At 68.3% G+C, this 20291-nt stretch overlaps 1 protein-coding gene across 1 annotated transcript in view; it reads left to right on the top strand.

Moving 5' to 3' along the window:
• The first annotated feature begins 1989 nt into the window (after window positions 1-1989).
• Window positions 1990-20291, top strand: part of AATK (apoptosis associated tyrosine kinase) — a 31587-nt gene continuing 13285 nt past the window's right edge. Inside the window, exons 1-2 of the mRNA XM_044247243.1 lie at window positions 1990-2071; window positions 17562-17695. Coding sequence (XP_044103178.1) covers window positions 1990-2071; window positions 17562-17695 — 216 coding nt within the window. The remainder of the gene's footprint in view (window positions 2072-17561; window positions 17696-20291) is intronic.

Genomic DNA, 20291 nt, shown 5'->3' with positions numbered 1-20291 from the left:
ACCCAAGGAACAGACTAATGGTGCAGGGATCTGGGACCTCTCTAGTTCAACGGTCACCATGCCCAGGAAAACCTCAGAGGACCCTGGTTCCCCGGGGGCGGGGTGGGGTGGGAAGGGGAGTCAGTAAGGTCGGATGGGGTGGGATTGTTGCACCTGGAGCCCCCCGGGTCTTCTCCTGCCCTGCGTGGAGCCCAGACGATGGTCCAGAGCCCCAGAGCTCTGAGATCGGCCCATCCTCAGCCCGAGGCTTCTGCTACAGGGGCCCCTGAGTGCTGGGGGGGGGCGCGCGCACACGTGTTCACAGGGGAACTGGCGTGGAGGACCGTCTTCTGACCCTGGTCACTGAGGCCAGCCACAGTGTTGCAGATGCTCTGGACAGAGGCTACTTAGGGCTACTGGACATCTCCCCTGCCTGTCCCTAAGGGGTGCCCCTGGATTGGTTGGGGTCCAGGTACGTGGGGCACCTGCTCGGGCGGGAAGCAGAGGTCCCTGACAGCGGGGACATGCCAGATCACAGGCCTTAGACACCCCACCCTTGGTGGCCTCCTGCCTTCCAAGCCCCCGGGGTCTGAGCATTTGCCGCTGACCAGGCCTCTACTGGCCACTCCACCTGCGGCTCCTTCACCGCCCCCCACCTTGGCCTGGGGGCCAAAGCTGCTTAGAGCAACTTCACACCATTAGGGCCGGAAAGAAGGGTCTGGATCCCCTGACCTTCCGCAGGCCCCTGGTGGGGTGGGGCTGCCCCTTCAGGGACCCCACTGGACCATTCCTCTGGCCATCAGGTACTTTCTACACAATAGGCCCTCTTAGAAGGACAAGGTCACGTTCTGACACCCTCTCCCTACGGGGCGACGGCTCTGCGGGGGGCCCTGACCCACCCGTGCTCTCCCCAGAGCCCCGCAGGCCCTGCTGGGGGCAAGCGCCCCTCCCGCCAACACAGCACCGCTGCCCCCCACGGCCCTGCGGGAGGCTGTGCTCCTCCGCGGAATGAATGGACGCATGAACCAGCGCGATCCGAGTTACGTAAAGCCCAGCTGCCCGCTACCCCGCAGCTCCCCAGCTCCACCGGGAGGAGGGGCGTTGGCCGCAGCAACCCCCCCCGCCCCGCACCCCACGGGCCCCCCTGCAGCGGGCGCCGCAGCCGTGCAAGATGGCGCGGCCTGGGGGGGTGACGGTCGCCGGGTGCCCGGCGCCGCCGCGCCGCCCCAAACGCCCGGCGCGGTGCACTCCCTGCGGGGGCGACCGCCTCCTCCTCCCGGTCGTCTCGGCGTGGCCCAGCGGGGGCGGCCGGTGCAAAACACCCCTCGCACCCCCGCCCGCGGGCGCCGCCCCAAGGGCGCGGGGCCGGTCCCCGATCCGCCCCCGAAACCTGCGTGTGCGGGCCGCGTGCCAGGCCCGAGCCCCGTGCGCGTGGCCCCCCGCGCGCCTCCGGGCCCCCCTGCGCGCGCTTTCGTATTCCTCCTGCGTGCCACGGTGCCCACCCCCGCCTGTGCCGCCCTGGCCTCGCCCGCGTCGCGGGGCCCGCTCCTGCCTCCGCGCCCCCCAGCCTCCTCCCTCCCCCGCGTCCCCAGGTCTCCCATCCTGCGTCCCCCTGTCCCCCTGCCCCAGCCTCCGCGCCTCCCCCCTCCGCGCCGCCGGTCTCCGGGCGCGTCCCCCCCAGCCTCCCCCCTCCGCGCGTCTCCGGGCCCCCCCAAGCCGGGGAGGGAGCCCCCCCTCGCCCCGCGCGCGCTCCCGCCGGTGTTTTCGGACTGCACCAGCCCCGGAGCCCCGCGGCGCCGCCTCGTCCGCCGCCGCCGCCGCCGCCCGCGCCCGCACCGCCCCCGCCCCGGCCCGGCCCCCGCGCCCGCCCCGGGCCCGCGGCTGCGGCTGCTGCGGTGGGCGCTCGGCTGGCCGGCGGGCAGGGCGCGCTCCGCACCTGCGGCGGCCGCTCGGGCGATGGCGCGGCGCGGGCCGGGGCCCCGGGCGTCCTGAGCGCAGCGTCAGCCGGGGATGCCCGCCGCGCCGCTGGCCCTGGCCATGTCGTCGTCCTTCTTCAACCCCAGCTTCGCCTTCAGCTCGCACTTCGACCCCGGTGAGTCCGCTGGCCGCGCCCCTGGGCCAGCCCTCTGCCCAATGCGGCTGCCCCCCAGCCCCCCCCAGCCTGACGGGGTGGCCGACCAGTCCCCCCACTGCAGACATGATGCTTCCTGAGCCGTGGTTTCCTCTTTTGCATGGAAATTAACCCTTTCCCCACCCTGAGCAGAGCCCGGCAGGAGGAACCGCTGGCGGGAAGGACCCCTAGAGACCCCCAGCTCGGTGGAGGTGGGCAGGCCTTGGTGTTGGCGCCGCCCTACTGAAGCCTCTGGGCGGGGGGGAGGGGGGGGCAGTGGAGGTGCAGGCCAGTCTCTTGGATGCCTCAGGCTCAGGTAACTGGGGCAGGAGGGCCTGCATTGGCCCCAGGTGTCCAGGGGAGGAAGTGGCCAGGACCAAGGGCATCCTGGAAGGGGTGGGAGTGTGGCCTTTGGGTCCCAGGCCACCACAGCCCTTTGCCTGTCTGTGGTCTTGGTGCAGGAAGCCCCTCTCCAGGCTGCGAGCCAGTTCTCGGGAGCCCTGCCTGGCTACCCAGCAGCCTACATGGGGAGCTGGGAGCAGTGGCTGCCCACAGGACAGAGCCCACCGGGCAGAGGCTTGGAGGAGTTGGGCCTCAGTGGGTGCCCAGGCCTTTCGGACAGCGGGAGAGGCCCAGGTGGCCGCATCTAGGTGGCCGGGGGAACCTGGGGTCCGGCGCCTTGCTCGGCCAGACTGGTGACGCCAGCCGCGTGTTTGCCCGTGGCTGCCTGGCCTCCTGGCAATGGTGGGCAGCTGCGGTGGCCACAGGGGCCGGGGGCGGCTAGAGGCCAGCGTCTGCTACCAGGAGGGGCTGGGCTTTCTTCCCCTGGTCTTGGCCCGCTCCAGCCCTCCTCCACCAGCGTGGGAGGGGAGTCCCTGCTCTGGGGCCATGGCCCAGGGGCCAGAGTCCCACCCACATGTCACCGGAGCTCTGGCACAGGCTCATCCAGCCGAAACAAAGCCGGGAACACATGTGACGGGCTCTCCGGGGTCTCCCCGCCTGGAGCCGGGCCCAGTGTGTATGGCCATGCGCAGGGTCCCCTGGGCACGGCCCCTCTGAAGGCATTTGCTCCTGGGGGAAGGGAGCTGACGTGAGGTCTGTCTGTTGGGTTTAGGGTGTGGGTGTCAGTCCCTCCGAAAACACTTGCCAAGCAGCAGAGTCCCAGGGCTGGGAGAGCATGCTGTCGCCGGGGGACGGCTCAGAGTCTGGGCAGCAGCGGCCCCCGCTGGCCCGGGGGGCTGGAGGGCAGCAGCCCCAGGCCCGGAAAAGCTTTGGGGACAGGCATCCGGGCATCCAGGTGGCCCAGGGCCAGTGCTCCAGGCAGCCTGCCGGCTGGGAGGTGAGGGTCCAGCCTTAGGATGCGGCCTTGGAACTACTGGCAGGCGCGCGGGGTGTGTGTGTGTGTGTGTGTGGGTGTGTGTGTGTGTGTGTGTGTGTGCGCTTGCGCTGGGACTGCCCCTGGGATGGAGGCTGTCCCCCACGCCAGCCTCTTGCACTCTATGTGGAGCCCGGGCTGCCCTGCGGGGGGCTCAGCACGCCCCTCCCTCCCCTCGGCTGTGTCCTGGCACCCGACCCCTCCCCCACTTCAGAGAAGCAAGGGGCTTTGCGTGTCTCGCAAGTGTTTGCGTAAACAGCTGCCGTCCGTGTAATTATAACGTGTCGGCGCGGTGACTTACGGAGAAAGAAGCTGTCCGGAGCGCAAGGGGAGGTCTCCTTGGCGGCCCGGGAAGGGCAGAGCTGTGTCCCCCGTGGGAGGGTCACCCTGGCTGGCGGCGGCGGGTACTGGGCCGGGGTGCAGGGCTCCGTGCTGGTCCCCACGTGGGTGCTGGGGAGAGCAAGGGTGGGGTCCCCGGCTTCCTGATGGACGCCCGGCATTCAGAGCCCCCCTCCCACCCGCCGGAGTCTCTCGGACACGGTCTTCTCGTCTGTAAAAGGGGGCAGCGGCGACCACCTCCCAGACCCTCATGCTGGTTAAGCACCGGGGAGGCTTGGCCCTGCGTGAGCAAACACTGGTGGAGGGGGCGGTGGGAAGACCCGGGGCTCTGTGGCGTCCCTCTGTCCCCGAAGTGGAGAGAAGGGGTTCTTTCTGAGGGCAGTGGGGGTGGGGAGGGCGGACCCTGCTGGGGGCCACCACGCCCAGAGGGCAGGGCAGAAGTTTATTTCCGTGACTGCCCCACAGTCAGGGGTGGAGAGAGAGGCCGGGCCCAGGCGGGGCGTCCTCACAAAGTCACCGGGCCCGGCCACGGTTCCTTCTTGGGATTCGGGGGTGGTCCCTTTTGCGGTGGGGACCGGGATGGCGGTGGTTACGTTGAGAAAGGGCCTGCGCTGGAGGCTCAAGTGAGGCCCGGGACTGGGGCTTCTGCACCTACACCAGAAGCCGGCTGGGCCACCACCCGCTCTCAGATATGGGCAAAATTGGGGTGCCGCGAGGGGCAGGCTCGTGTGCGTGCTCTTGGGGCAACGTGGGCCGGTGCAGGCTGCTGTCGGACTCTTTCCCAGGATGTGAGGCCGTGCGGGGTTTCTTGGTGCCTCAGCTGCGCGACGGCAGTGCTGTGTGGCCCGGGGCTGAGTCCTTCATCTCTCTGAGACGCAGCCTCCCGTAGGCGACACCTCGTTCTGGGGACGCCAGCTGGGCAAGGGGTGGGAGCCAAGAGCTGAGGGGTGCTGGGGCTGCCGTGGGATGGGTCGGGAGTGGCGGGGCCAGTCCGGGAGGAGGGGATGGTGTGGCCTCGAGGGAGTGGGGTCACCTCTCCTCCAGGAGTGTCCCAAGGCAGGGGACTGGCCAGGTGAAGCCTGAGGGACTTCAGTGGGTGCCGGGCGGGAGCAGAGCTCACTCAGGCTGCTGTGGTTTCTGGGAAGACCTCGGAGTCCCTGACCCTGGCCTAGAACTGTCCAGGGGATCCTTTCTGGCTCTGGCCACCCCCGGGGTCCCCAGCAGTGGACCCCGCCCCTCTCTGGTCACGTGGTCCTCTCTGTGCTGCCTCGGTTTCCTGACCTGTAAGGTGGGAGTCAGTGCAGTGCTCACCTCCCAGGGTCACGTGAGGGTCCGCAGGGTCGGTGGCCCTGTGAACGGAGCAGAGCGGATGCTCGAGCCTCGGGGCCGCAGGGGACCGGATGGTGGAACTGGGAGTCCAGGGACGCTCTCGGCACACCGGTGCCCCGTCCCCCCGCCCACCAGGGGCTTGTGCTCTGCTGCTGGCTTGTGCCTGTGCTCGGCCCAGGGCTGGACACGCCTCCATGGGGAGAGTGCCCCCGGGGCCCTCGGGGGACAGGCTAGGACCCCTGCTCCAGGGCAAATGCACCGTGGCCACAGTTTTCAGCCCCGGTGGCTTCTGCTCCCGGCCTGCTGCCATGGGGCCTGGCTGGAGGCAGACGCTCCCCAGGAACCCCCAGACCCCCTCAGGCTCGGGGGTGCCAGAGCCACCCCTCTGCCCAGTGTTGCTTCCTTTCCTTGTGCCCAGGAGGGGCTGGGGTGGGCCGTGTGGTGCGGCCAGTGAGGGGAGGCGTGACCCTCTGGGCAGGGGGCCAGGGGAGGCCCTGCCTTCGCTTCGGGCACATTCTGCAGCCGGGCTCTGCCCTTCCCTCGGAGGGGGCCGCTCGGAGGGGGCCACTTCTCCCCCGAGGGCCCCGCACCCACACAAGCAGATATGCACCCAGGCTCACGCACGCGAGGACACGTGTGAACACACACGAATGCACACAGCCCTCCGTGAGGAAATGTGACCCACACCCACATCTGCACACGCACACCCCCCCCCGCAGATACCTGGAAACACACAAACGCTCGCACACACCTGTGCACCTCACGCGCACACACACGCACACGCCGGTCACCTCGGTGTGTGCCCCCGCACACGACCTCTTCACGCAGGGGTGCACACCCCCCGTGGGCAGAGCTTGCTGCTTCAAACGTAGGGTCACCACCTTGGGGGGCGGAGGGGGCATCTTGAACGAGTTCGCCCGAGTGTGGCCTCCTGATCCCCCGGCCGCTGGGGAACCTCTCACTCCTTCTATCAGACAGAGCCTGGACTAGGGGCCTGGCCTGGTCTCCGGTCCCTCCAAGGCCAGACCACCTCCCTGGCCTTAGGTGACCTTGAATCAGGCGTGCCGGTGCCCCTGGCTTTTGTGTGTGGACTCTTCTGCCACCTTGTCCATGGGGGTCCCACCCGTGAGGCCCACTCAGCCCCCACCAGGACCCATTGCGCCCATGGCCCTGACCTCCCGGGTGTCACGCCCACAGCCCCGTTCCGCTGTTGACTTCTGCTGCCCTGGGGCCGGGGGCGGGGGCACGAAGGCTTCCTGGGTGGGGGTCCCGGCTGAGTGGAGAGCCACATCATGCCTCCCCCGCTTGGGCCCCCGCCCCTGCTCTCATTCTAGTCCTATGGACAGAGTCGTCTGTCCTAGTGGCTGGTCCTCTGCTGTCACCCGGCTACAGAACCTTTCCCGGGGTGGGCTGGCCTGGCCCTGTCCTGGTGGTCACTGCCTTGGGGTGCACGCACCTCTCCTTTATCTGGGAGACTTCTCCGCGGACCCGTTCTTCCCCATCTCAGTGGGCGCCTGGATACACCACCGACCCCTGTGACCCCTGCCCAGCGGGGACCTTGTTTGGAAAGTCTTTGTGGGTGTCAGGCGTTCAGATGAAGTCCTGCCGTTCGGGAAGGGCCTGGGGCCCGTGGCTGAGGTCGTTACAGAAGAAAGCAGAGGGGTTCAGGGGAGCAGGAGGCCGCAGGGGGCCTCTAGAAGTGGGGAGAGGCCGGCAGGATCCAGAGGGAGGGAGGCCTTGATGGAGGGGTCCTGAGAGACCCTGCAGGGCTGTGGTCGAGCCCCCAACTCGTGATTTGTTCTAGAGCCCCTTCCTGGGGGGTCCCGGCCTGCCTCACGCCCTCAGCCGGCCTCACCTCTCTGCTCATGCGGCCGCATCCACCTGGAGGAGGCTTGGGAAGAACGTGAGGGAACCGACATGCAGGCAGCCTGGGACCAGCCCGTCCACCTGCCTCTCGCACAGAATGGGCACCAGCAGGGCGGTGGCCTGAGGCCTCCCCGCCCCCAGCAGAGGAAGCGAGGGCAGGGGACGCTGGGCCGGAGCCAGTCCCCAGGTGATCTGTCCGGGCTATGTCCACGTCAAGCCCCCTGGCTTCCTCCGCCAGGGCCGGGGCCGAGACAGGGCACCTGGGGGTCCGGAGTGGAGTTGGGGGGGGTCTCCTGATGGTCACCCTGGGGTTAGATCAGCAGTCAGAGCCACGTGGGAGCAGCTGCCCAGAGCTGGGCACATGGGGGTTTCTGGGAGGACATGGGCCGCTGTCCCCACACCAGCCCCGGGCGTGGTGGGGGCTTACAGCCTCGAGGCCCCGGCCACGGCTCTGGCCCTGGCAGAGGAAGTGGCAGGACAGGGCTAGTGCAGGGGCTGGTTCTGAGCAGCCGAGGGGTCACTCACCTGTCACAGGTTGTGTGGGGTGGGGCAGTGTTTTCCCGGGGACTGGAGGACTGGGCGGGGCCCCACAGGTCCCCTCTCATGGTAGGATGCCGCCGGGCCTGTCCTTGATCACCCCTGGGGAGGCTGTGGTGCGCCTCCTCCTTCCCCACGAAGAGGGGCCGCGCAGCTGTCGCCCACCTGCTGGCCTGGGCACATGGCCTTGGGCAGCCCCGACAGCTGGCCCGGAGCTGGCCGAGGAGACGGCCAGCCCATCCTTGTGAGTCAGGCCAGGAGCGGGGGAGCCGGCGGCCCAGGCCCGGCCCCTACCGACGTCTCCCCTGTGCCGAGGGTGGCGTGGGGGATGGGCAGCAGGGTGGTGCCAAGGACACGGGCCCATGTCAGGGAGTCCTCCTGGGGCGGCCAGCTCGGGGACAGGCCTGCTGGGCATCACGACGGTTCTCAATGAACCTGAACAAGGGGCCCTACGGGTTGTGCCGCTGGAACCCCCCTGGGCCGCCGGCCAGCCTCAGGCCCCAGTAGGAGGGGCGGGGCGGGGGTCGTCTGTAGAGGGATGCGGTGACTGTGCAGTGCCGGGCACCTGCGCTGGCAGCCCGGGGCTCTGGGGCCGCCTGTGGTCCCCGGCAGGCGGCCAGGCTCTGCTGGTGGGGAGACCGGCCGGGGGTAGGCCCCAGCCCCGGGAAGGAGGACTTCGACTTCTCTGGGGGTGCGGCACCCCCTGCCTCACGCCGGATGGCCCTGGGGGGGTGGCGGGTCGCGGGCCCCGCTCACTCCGCGGACAGTAACCCCCCAGGGGACACGGCGCGGAGCTTTCACGGCCCGGCTGTGCACGGCCGTCGCCTTCCGTGCCCCCTGCTCTGTGACGGTTTCGCCGAGATGTGGGTCGCGCTCTGAAGGACTCAGCCCTTCCGTGGCGTTTCTGGTCCTTGCGGGTTGTGCAACTGTCACCACCAATTTTAGAACACTTCTGTCCCCGAGGACGAGCCCCACGCGCCCTGCCAGTCCCACTCCGTTCCCGGCCCCCCCGGCTCCCCCATGCACGGAGGGGTCGCCCCACGAGGGCACATCCTAGCAGCAAACTGTGTAACGCGGGGTCTTTGCTGTCTCCCCGGGTTCGTGGGTCGGTGCTGGCTCCTGGCGCTCACGGACCGGCTTCTTGCTGTGGCCGATCCGGGGCGCAGCTGCCGGACTGCCGGGCGCCTTCCTGGGGCCTTGTCGCCTGTGTGGAGATGTCGTCCATGAATGCCCCTCTGAGCCTCTCCCTTATCTGTTGGGGGGACAGATTATCTCCCTTATCTGCTGTGTACCCTGGGATCAAGCCCTCGGGCAGCTACGTGTGTCATGGCTCATGGGCCAGAGCCGGGGGCCCCACGTTTCCTGATTCCCAGCTCCGTGACGCCCCTGGTCGCCCGACAGGCCACCGGGGGAGATGGCCCCGCTGGAGCCAGCAACGGCCACGCGTGGAGACCCTCCCTGTCTCCGTTTGTGGTTCCCAGAATGCTGGCTGTGAAGCCTTTGGGCCGTCTTGTTTATTCTGGGAAGAAGCCTGAAGCCTTTCTGGGAGCAGGCAGCCCTCCCACCCCCTGGGAGCAGGCAGCCCCCCCCACCCCCTGGGAGCAGGCAGCCCCCCGCACCCCCTGGGAGCAGGCAGCCCCCCCCACCCGCAAGACGCAGTCTCTGGCCCAGAGGCGCTCGGGCTTCTCAAAGCTGCTTGGCCTTGGAGGGAGCTGTCCCAGCCCTTTGGTGGGTCCCGCTCTGGGCAGACAGAGCTGGGCTCCTTTTGCCGGGCCCACAGGCGTGTGCCTGGCCTGAGCCGTGCTCCTGGCAACCCATTTCCTTGCCAGCCTCACCCCGACTCTGCCCTGCACAGGGTCCAGGCAGAAACTTGGCACCAAGGATGGTGCGAATTCGGGGGCCCGAGCAAATGTGAGCCTGGTGGCCTTTTGGCCTCCTCCAAGCTGCTGTCCTCAGGGCCCCTGAGGCCATGCTCAAGAGAAGGACGACTCATCTCTCCAGCTCGGGTCGCTCGGGAAGACCCGTTGCCCAGCATGTCACGGCGGGTGCCGGGGAACGAAATGGTCAGGACTGTCTTCCCGAGGTGTTACCCACAGGCCCCCAGGGGACATGGGGGCCCGGGATGTGTGCGTCTCCACAGGACAGGTGGACGAGGCTGGGGCCAAGTGGGAGGAGCCAGTGTGTCCGTCAGAGGGGAATGGGAGGCAGCACCCCTGTAACCCGTTCTCAGCCAGATCCCCCAAGCCCCCCGTCCCGGGACTGGCCAGAGGACTGGGCCCCATGGCAGGAGGCTGGGCCTCTGGTGTTGGTGGGGCCGGCCAGCCTGAGTTTTCTCCTGTGTCACTGGAAGACACGGAGGTTGCGGAACTTCCTTCCGTCCCTGTGTCTGTGACAAGCCGGCCTGACGCGGGGTGGGGCGGGGCGGGGACCGCAGCTCAGTTGGCCCCAGAGTGGGGTCCTGGGGCGGGATCCTGATGGAACCCCCGAGGCCACCCTGGACGGCCCCTCGCGTGCTGCTGAGAGCATGTGCGTCGTGTGCCCACGCGCCACCGGGTGTGAGCACGTAGGAGGGCGTGGTGGCTGAGCGCCCGCGTGGACACGTGCGAGAGTGAGCAAACGTCCGTGTATTTCTGCGGCCGTGTGCGCGTGTCCACGTGTGCGTTTGAGCCCAGTGCCTGGTGCGTGCCCCCCCTCCTCCGGGAGGAAGGCCCAGGCCCCACTGGTGCCCTCCTGCCCCCGGGGAGTTAGAGCCTGCAGGCCCCTCACGGGCTCCGGGGAGGTCCGAGGCCCGACTCCCAGGGAGAGCGGACGGGGCTGACTCCGGCCGCACCGACTGCGGCTGCCCTCGGCCGGTCTGTGGTCCGGGCTCTGGGAAGGGCCCCCCCCGCCCCGCCCACCCCAAGAGCAGCTGCCGGGACCCGGCGTGGTCCACCGCCGCAGCGCCCCAGCAGGCCCGGGGCACCTGGCAGGGGTGGCCTGGGTGGGCCTTGGAGCTGCGAGTCCTCATGGGGGGCTGGTGGGCTCGAGGCCGTCGCTCCAGGCTCGCGCCTCAGCTGGCGGTCGCCCTGAGACACTCGCGGGTCCCTCGCAGGGAGGAGGCAGCGCCCTCCCCTCTCAGCCCCACCCCCCTGCCTCCGGGGCGCAACCCCGTCCCCCACCCTCTGTCCTGCACACAGCAGGCGGCGCCCTCGTCTGTCTGGCCCGCGAGCAGACTGGCCTCTGGGCCCCAGAGGTGTGGGAGGCTCTGGGGAGGGGGCAGTGGGGCCCAGTCTCCCCACCCAGACGCCCCGCGGGCCTCTCTTACCTGGGGGGGTGGAGCCCGGGCAGCTGCGGGCGTGAGGTCGGGCTGCGCCCTGGCCCAGAGTCAGTTTCTGAGGTGGGGAGGCCTCAGTTTCCCCACTGGGCTGTGGTCCGATGAGCCCGGGGGCTGTCCGGGACGGCTCAGGGTACAGCAGCAGCCCCTGGGCGGGGGCTGAGTCCTGCCGGTGTGGCTTTCGCCCTGGGAGGCCGAGGCGGGGGGAGGTGGGCGTGCTGGAGCCTGGGGACGAGGAGGCCAGCGTGTCTGAGCCCGTGTTTATGGGCCCATGTCCTCCGGCCGCCGCTGCAGCCCCACACGGGAGCCTCCCTTACAGACGGGCTCCGTTGTAGTCCCTGGTCTGTCCTCACACGCGTCGGGCTGGCCTCAGAGCTGGGGGAAGCAGAGGGGCCTGGGTCCTGCGTGCGAGGCGCCCGGCCACACGAGTCCCAAGCCCGGTGGAGGGCCGCGGTGTCCCTGCTCGGGACGCCCCTCCTTCTGGAAGAAACGTCCAGGTCTGGGCCCACAGGCAAACCTTGTGGAGAGCCTCTGCCCCCCAGCCCCCCAGCCCCGGGTCCGTCTGCGGTGTGGCCTTCCTCTGCTTGCCCCGGGAACCCCAGAATCCTGCCAAATCCTGCGGTTTGCTCGGCGGGGGGCGGGGAGGTGGGAGCGCCAGAGCCACACAGTGGGACACTCCGGGCACCTCTGGGACCTCGGCCCCGACAGCCCAGGCACACGGACCACTGCCCCCAGCGCTGTTCTCTGGCCTCATCCCGCTAACTTGGCAGAATGCCCCCTGGCCGAGGGTCTCTCCTGGGCAGGACCCTGTTGGCGTCACCAGGCAGGCATGGGGGCCAGCGGGCCGGTGCCAGGGTTCCTCAATGTCTGCCCGAGACCCCGCCCAGGCCTGCCGCTGACCCTGGAGCCTGAGTCCCCGTGGGCTGGGCCGCTGGGCCACCTCCAGGAAGGAGCCCTGGGCTCACCGACTGGGCCGTGCTGGGGTCCCCCGGAGGAGTGAGCCCCCCGTGGTGTGGCGGCCAGGGCATCTGGCCGCAACGGGCAGGACTTCCCGTGGTTACACGGCCACCGTCCCGGGGAGGTTTGGGCAGCGCCCCGAGGGGACGGGGTGAGACGGGGGGCTGTGGGCTCCCCATGAAGAGGAGTGAGCCGGCCGGGGCTGGGGGTGTTGGGGGTCGGCCAGGGCTGGCCTGCTCTGACCCGGCCTCCGAGGCATCACGGGGCTCGCGTCGCGCTTTCTTAAGCTGAAGTGAACCACGACAGGGGGAACAACGGGGCACTGAGTGCGTTCCCAGTCCCAGAACATTCTCCTCACCCTGTAAAGACCCAGGGAGCCACGCGTACCCCTCCCCACCGCAGCCTCGGGCAGCCGCGCCCCCAACCCCCACACCAGTGCGGCCGCCCAGCGTGGCCTGCCGTGGCTGCCACTTTTCAGAGCGTGATGGAGGACGAGGCTTCCCGCTCTCTGCTTCCTGCTCACGTCCAGTTAGAGAAATCGTGGCCACCGTAGTGGGTCAGACGGCACACTTGTCGTTCAGAGCAGCTGCCCGGGGCACGGCAGGGTGCGGCCCCTCTGAGCGACCCTGGGGAAACCGAGGCCCCTGGTGTCGAGGCCGGAGGTCTTGACCTGGCCCCGCCCTTGCTCCGTCCATGTGGTTCTAGTGTCTCAGGCGCTGGCGTGTGCCCTCAGGCTGAAGGGACAGGGAGGGGAATGGCCAGACTCTGGGCAAGTGGGGTCGCGTGGGGGGCTCTCAGGGCGTGCCGGGGGTGGTGCTTTAGAAGGTGGCTCTGGCCGAGGGTGAGGAAGGGCAGGGCGGCTCCAGACCGCTGAAGGTGGGCAGCGTCCTGGCTGCGCTGGTGGTGGTCAGTGGCCTGGGAAGGGCTGGATGTGGGGGGAGACAAGAGGGGTCTGGGGGCATGGGGTGTCTGGTTCGGGGAATGGCCGGCACGGGGCCGGGGGAAAGGTCTGTGATGCTCAGGTTCACCGGAGGGAAGGGCCGGGCCCAGAGGGCTGTGGGGGTCTGGGGCCCCGGACTTAGTGCCGGAAGCATGATGGGGTCAGGAAGGGGGTGGAGGCCCAGCCTTGGCCCCCTTGGGGTTGGGGAGGAGGGTCCAGGTCACGCAAGCGGGATGGGTGCTGAGAGAGGGCGTGCTGGATCTGCCCCAGGGCCCAGAAGGCGGCCCAGCCCACTGTCCTTCCTGCCGCTGGAATCAGGGCCAAAACCCAAGTCCCCGGGTGGTTGGAGCCAGGATCGCTGCCCCTTCTCCTGCCTCCTCCTCTCATCTGTGTCCCCATTGCGTCCCCGGGGAGACCTCAGTGACCTCCGGCTAGGTGACTCCCCGGGGTGGGGTTAGAGGGGGGTGGGGGTGGGGCCCCAGGCCTCGTTGAGGCCGCGGCGTTATTCTGTGTGTGCTGGGGCCGGGGGGGTCTTAAAGAGGGAGCGACGGTCATTGTGTAAATTTAGGCCCGTTTGATTCGAGGTGCACCGCACGCTTACCGTAGGGCATCCGGAGCCTGGACGACCGGGGAACTGTGTGTCCAGACAGGCACTGCTCCGCTCTGAGACCTTTTCTCTCACGTGGATTTTGTTTGTTAACATGGTTGTGACTCGGATTCGTACACGGTAAACGGTTTTGCGATCCTGCCTGTTCCTTCCAACCTCGTCGAGGTAGAACCGAAACAGAGAGTGGGGTGGGGGGAGGCAGAGGGAGGGGGCATGTCCAGCAGACTCTGTGCCCAGCGTGGAGCCCGACGTGGGGCTCGATCTCCCAACCCTGAGATCAGGACCTGAGCCGAAATCAAGAGTTGGTTTCGCCCAACGGACGGCACCACCAGGCGCCCCTAAGCCGTGCACGTTCATGCCCTTTGGGGGACTTTGTGCATATGTTCGGGGTCCCCCCAACAAGCCCGTGGCCCCGTAGTCCCGTAACTGGCGCTTCGTGCCCCAACACGACCTCGAGCTGTCCTTGTTTAAAGGTCCTCCTCTAGTTCACTTTCACAGCTTCTTGGCAGGTGTGTCAGAATTTCTTGTCATCCTCCCTCTGCGGGGGGTCCCGTTCGGGCTGATTTTGTTAGAAGCGTCACCGGGACGTGCATCTCCATGAGGGGGCTTCGGTCTGTGCTGCTAACGCTCGTTCCCGGCTTCGCTCTTGCTCTGGGTTTGGGGGTCCTCCGGGTCAGTGTCTTGGGGTAAATTCCCAGACGAGGCATCCCTTGGCCTACGGGCGGGCCGACCCCAACCGGCGGGTGTGCGGGTGACTCTCCGGCTTTCCCGTCGCTGCTGGGACGCTGTGCGGGGTCGGGGGGCCGGGGCAGGGGCTGCCGTTGGGGCCGGGCTCCTTGGACGTCGGGCGCGGGCTTCCTTAGTTGGCTCGTCGGTGGTGGAGGTCCTTAAGGTGCTTTTCTTATTCTTTGCTGACGGTGGGTCCCCTGCGGTTGGGGCAGCATCTTCCAGTGTATGTTCTGTGAACCTTTATCCTGGCGCACGGTGTGCCCTTCACCTGGGCCAGCCCCGAGCGCACGTTTTCACGGAGCCGAACCCGTCGGCATTTTGTGGTTCCTGCATCGCGCTGAGCGTGAGCTTTCTTCTCCAGAACAAACCTGCCGTCGACCCGTTTTCTGCTGTGATTTGCCTTCGACTCAGTCTGAGGTTGCTCTGCTGAGCGGCCAGGCGGCTGCTCCCCTGCTGGCCCGTCACCAGCTCTCGGAGGCCCTGGGGGCCCCTGGTGTCCCGTGTCCTCCCGGCGACACGGATGTGCCCCTTTCTCACATGGGATCAGCTCCAGGCCGGGGCCTGCCCTCTGCTCCGTGTGGCTTCCTTCACTGAGGGCAGCTTCCTAGGGTCAGACGACAGGTGCTTGGAGAGGACGCGGGCGGGGCCTGACCCTGTCCCATGACAGCCCCCCTGGGCACCACTCACCTGACGGCAGGCACGAGTCACATTTCTTTTATGGGAGGCCCAGCCCAGGCTCTGGCTCCGTTCTGAGCTGTGCCCCACAATCCTCTCGCACCAGCTCCCTGGAGACGCAACCTGGCAGGGAGAGCTCGGTACACAGCAGGTGCCCAATAAGTTTGCGGTACTGTTCCTAAAGGTGGCGGTGGGGTTTTACAGAACGCCGTACCTCGCCTGGAGATGACCGGCTGTGCCGGGCTGCCCGGCCATGGAGGAGGCGACCCTCTCCGGTGCAGGCTGGGGCAGAGCCGTGGGCGGCGGCCGGCGGGCCCTGTCCGTGTTGCTTCCTCGGTAGGTACGCGTGACCGGCGGGACAGGGTCCGCGGCCGCAAATCGCCCCACGTGAGTGTATCCGGGAGGCAGGGCCTGGGCCGGAGGACGGCTGGGGCCACTGGGTGGCTCCAGTCTGCAGAGTGGGGCGCGGTTTGCAGGGGGGCGTTGGGAGGCGCTGGGGTGCACTTAGCTTCTGTCATCACTTGTCACGAGTTTTGAGCTCACGGACATGGTGGTTGTAGGACTTGTGATTTCACACGAGGCAGCTGCGGACTGGTCCCTCCCGTGGGGACTCACCTGATGACAGCGGTGGCTGTGATAACAATGGAGCTCTTCCTGCCGGTGCTGTGACCCGTCCAGCCCACAGGGCTCTGGCGGTGGCAGGGCTGGACTCCAGCTGCTGCTTCCAGGAAGCCCCCATGGGGTTTTCCTCCAGAGCCCCCAGCCAGGACCCTGCCTCCTACAGCTGTCCCCTGGGCTACAGTGGCCCTCAGAGGATTTGGGCCCAGGGTGCCTGAGGCTGAGGCTGGAGGCCAAGGACAGGGGCTGAGGGCCGAGGCTGCGGCTGAGCCTCCTGAGGTGGGCCGGCCCGGCCCCACAGTCTGCAGCCCCGAGGGCTGGGTGCTGCTGGACCGTGGTGCCGCCGCCTTCCTCCAGGACCCGGTGGGGCGGCAGACGGCCCCAGGCTCCAGGGCCCGCCAGGACAGGGAGGTGCAGGAGCCCCTGGGGGCAGATGGAGGGCGGGGAGGGGAGGGTGCGGCAGAGTCGGTGGAGCCCTGTGGCAGGGCTGCGTCCCCGAGGGCACTGGCTCCTTCCAGAGGGTGCGGGAGCCCAGGATCTTCAGCCCTGGGGGGACTCGCCATGGCCGCCGCCTGTGGGCTGTGTGCTGTGGGGTATGGGGTGTGGGAGCACAGCGAGGGGACCTACGCGCACCTACATCGCAGTCGGCCTTCGGAGGCCCCGTGAGGGTGTCTGTCTTGGGCCCCTCTGGGAACAGGGATGTAGCCCGTGGCTCCCCTCCAGCCCTGCCTGGCCCCAGCTACGTGTGTGTGTGGGTGTGGGCACCGGGCTTGGAGCCCCGAGCAGGAGTCCAGGCTGGGCTTGCCGTGTTTCTAGGCCTTCGGGCTCCCCCTGCCTCCAGGCAGCCCTCCCGGATACCATATTAGCTTGCAGTCCTGGCTTCCTGTGTGGGAGCAGAAGGCAGGGAGCAGAGGCGCGCCGGCCGGAGGTCAGCTGTGCCACCTGAGGCAGGCTCTGAGCCTTCACTTCCTCCTGTCCAGAGGGACAAGCCAGTTAGGACCCCGGGAGGCCTTGCTGAGACCAGGTCTGACCTGAACCGACGGGCCTGGTGTGGCAGGTGTGCTGGGCTGGGTGTCGGGGTCTTGAGAGCTCGGCCATGGGGGCTGAGGGTGGGGGTGTTTGGTGGGCAGGGAGGAAGCCTGCAGGGCCCAAACGAGACAGACAGACAGCAGTCTTCGGGGCGGGGCGTGGGCTGGAGCCAATGCAACAGGACAGGAGGGGCAGGACTGCTTCTGTCTAGGGGACACCTGGACTGTCCCGCGGGCAGCAGACAAATCGGGCTTCCCGAGGCCCTGGCTCAGCTGGAGGGTGGGTGCTGCCCAGAGCCCTAATTCAAGGCCACCTTTATATGTTGGGGGGTCCGTGTATGTTGTCCGGGCACCTCCATTCCCGCATCTGGGGAGGGTCCGCCGTGCGGGGGCTTTTGTGGACCTGGTGTTGTGGGGGGCGGGGGTCCCTGCTGTTCCCAGGACAGAAAGCACCGGGGGGCCCTTGATGGTCACTTCAGCAAGAGGGTAACTTGGACATGTCAGGCTGCATGCAGGAACTCTGTGCCCAGCCAGTGTGGTGCCGCCTTCTTGGGGACAGACAGTTCTCCCACGTCAGGGCGCTGTCCCCCAGCCGCACAGGCCTGGCACGTGGCCAGCCCCGATACCCCCCACCCCCCATCAGCGGGGCCGGGTCCCTCCTCCTGGCCCCTTGAGGTTCTGGCAGGGGCTACCATGCTCAGAGCTTTGGCAAGGTGACCGCCCCTGGGGAGGCGGGGTGACCAGAGTCTGGAAGAGACACGGAGGGCCATTTCCCATAGCCCCGAGACCCTGACCTCGAGGAGGGTTGCCCATGAGTCCCCTGGATTGGGCCCCGGGGAGGTTCCGGCTGCTTTGCCCGCCCTCATCCTCTGGGTGAGGTCAGAGCGGCACCCAGTGGCCGTTCGGGGAACTGCAGGATAGGGCCAGCGTGGCGGCTCCTGTGTCCACCTGCCTGCCTGGGGCCTGGCCACTCGGCCGGTGGGTGACAGGACTGGTGGGTCTCAGCAAGGGGTCAGGGTGCTGAGGCTCAGGCCTCTGTGAGTCGGGGTGGGCCGGGGAGTCAGGGGTTCGGCTAGCCCCCGGGTGCAGCTGCTGGGACAGGGCGAGCATGGGGGGCAGGGCCACGGAGGCTGCCCGGTAACCCCCTCTCCTTCGGCAGACGGCGCCCCCCTCAGCGAGCTCTCCTGGTCGTCCTCCCTGGCTGTGGTGGCCGTGTCCTTCTCCGGGCTCTTCACTGTCATCGCCCTCATGCTGGCCTGTCTGTGTTGTAAGAAGGGTGGCATCGGGTTCAAGGTGAGGGCTGGGGGGTCCGCGGGGGATGGGGACGGGGTCCCAAGAGTCGGGCCCTCTTGTGCCCACTCAGTGCTGAGCTTCCTCCCTCCTGGGGTCACGGCAGACCATACAGACCTGGGACCCCACAGCCTGACCCCTGGGGGTGGCAGCGAACAGGAGGGGCCTGGAGGCTTTTGGGGACCCCAGCCCACTCCCTCCCCCACTTTGGGTCCCTTCTGTGTGGGCGTGGCCTCTGAGTCCTGTGCCCAGGTTGGGCAGTCCCGGCCATGAGGATGGGCCTTCTTGCCTGAGGCCCCCTGGTCTCCTGAGCCAGCGTGGGAGGGGCTCGCTTCCCCCTACTTGCTGGTGGGGGGGGTGCCCTGATCACCCGAACCAGCAGCCGCCCAGACGCCCTGCCCCCGCACCAAGGCCACCTTGCCAGCTGGAGTCACCTTCCTTTGGGTGTCTTTTGCCCCACGGGGAGGGGGCCATGTGCTGGTGTTGGACACTGGGGGGACCGTGCCCCGTTGCTGTTTGTGGGGCTTCGGCTAAAGGCACAGCCCTGTCTTCACTGAGGCTGGCCCCTGGGTTCTGCGCCCAAGGTGCCTGGGCTGGTTCCTAAGGCTAAAGTCCCCTCCCGAGGATGGTGGCTGAGGGGCGTCCCTGGGGGCCCGCAGCTCTGAGAGGGGAGGACCAGGCGGAGAAGCTAGTGGCCGAGAGCCCCCGGTGGAGGCACCCCCCACCCCAGCCCACAGGGGCTGAGTTCTTGCTGACTTAGCGAACAGCGTGCTGGCCTGTGGCCATGCGGTCATTCCGGGCCCATCCCCTCCTGCCCTCCCCTCCCGGGCTGGAGGGCAGATTCCTCGGCCTGGTGAGTTTAGGAGGGGCGGGGCTGTCCTATGGCCCCCATCAACGTCGCACGCCCCAGCCGTGTCCCTTCCAGTTTAGAGAAACAGCCCCCCTGCTCTGGCATGCTGCGTCACGGAGGGGCCTGCAGAGGACACCCCCCTGCCCAGCGAGGATGGGGACCTCGCCTTTGACAGAGGTCACCCGCTCAGATCCCTCAGGGTCTCCTTGGCCAGGCTGTGGCCCTGGGAGCCGCAGGGTCCATGCTCCCGCCCACGTTCTCCGCTCCCACGGGGAGGCTGACCCATACGCACACCGTGGCGTGTCCCCCAGGGTCCTGGGGCCCGGACGGCGAGTGAGGTCATGGGGGGCAGGCGTGGGGGACCTCGTATAGGTCAGCCCCTCCTCAGGGCGCTTCGAGAACAAGGCCCCAAACAAAGGCCAGGCCCCGGCCCCTCCCTCCCTTGCCCTCCTCACCTCCTGGAGAACACGGTGCCCAGAACATTCCAGCCCTAGCGTGCCTGGGTGGGTGGCCCTGCCTGCACCAGGGGCTGCTGCCTCGTCGCGGGGGGCCCAGGGCTGGGCACGCCCGTGGAGCTCGCTGGGCGAAGGGGCCGGGCCGCAATGCTCACGTTGTCCTACTTGATCGCCCGCTGCGCTGGCACGATCCGGCGGGCTGCCGGGCGGCGCCGTCAGGTACGGGCCGGGTCCGACGGGCGCGGATGGAGCTGCAGCTGCTGCGGGCCCCGGGAGGGGGGGTAGGCATTGCGAGCACCTGTCCCCTTCCCCCAAGGTTCTGTCCTCTCTGGGTAGGGACCAGGGCTGGCCCACAGCGACGCCGGCAGAGGGCTTCCGGAAGGAAGGAGAGTCCCCCGGGGCACGCAGGGCCAAGGGACGCACCTAGGCCCCCGTGGCTCCCGGCCTAGCCCCCTGTCCACGTGGTGGGGGAGGGCTCTGGGCTCAGACGCCCCTTTGGGCAGCGCCTTGTGGGTGCCAGGGATGGGGGCTGCCCTGGTTTCAGTAGGGGAGGATTTTTTTTTTTTAAGATTTTATTTATTTATTTGACATAGAGAGAGAGATCACAAGCAGGCAGAGAGGCAGGCGGTGGGGGGGGCAGGCTCCCCGCTGAGCAGAGAGCCCGATGCGGGGCTCGATCCCAGGACCCTGAGATCGTGACCTGAGCCGAAGGCAGAAGCTCAACCCACTGAGCCCGCAGGCGCCCCAATAGGAGAGGATTTCTGAGACTTGGGCTCTTCTCTGGAGAGTGCCCTGGACCTGGGGGCAGGGGTCCTCCCCACAGACAGGTGCAGCAGCCGCATTTTGAAACACTCCAGTCACGTGGGGCCCAGCCCCAGGCTGCAGGACCAGGCTCTTAGGGAGCCCAGGGAGCAAAAGCAGACGGCCTGGCCTGGGGTGGAGATGGGGGGTGGGCTCCTTGTTCTGGGCATTCAGGAATTCTCTCTGTCTGGAAGGGGCAGGCTGGGGGGGGGGCGGCGATGGAGCCCCAGTCCCCGCTCCCCAGCCCTGTCCCTGAGGTTGGGATCTCTGGCTGCTGGGGGGGAGGGGTGGCAAAGAGGAGTCGGGGGCAGACAGGAGGGGCCTCTTGGTCTCCTGGCTCTGGCCCCACCCCTGTCAGTGTGGGGCCAGCGTTGCCCACTGGTGGGGGCCGACTGGGCTGGGCGATGGGCTGCTGCCCTGGGGCCCGAGGACCCCTCCCCATGCTTTTGGGAAGAAGATCACCCTTGTCTACAACCAACACAAACACCAGCTC

The sequence above is a fragment of the Neovison vison genome, chromosome 5 (assembly GCF_020171115.1).
Source record: "Neovison vison isolate M4711 chromosome 5, ASM_NN_V1, whole genome shotgun sequence".
In the NCBI taxonomy this organism is placed as follows: domain Eukaryota; kingdom Metazoa; phylum Chordata; class Mammalia; order Carnivora; family Mustelidae; genus Neogale; species Neogale vison.
The sequence above is the reverse complement of the archived record's forward strand: the minus strand, read 5'-3'. Positions and strand labels throughout refer to the sequence as shown.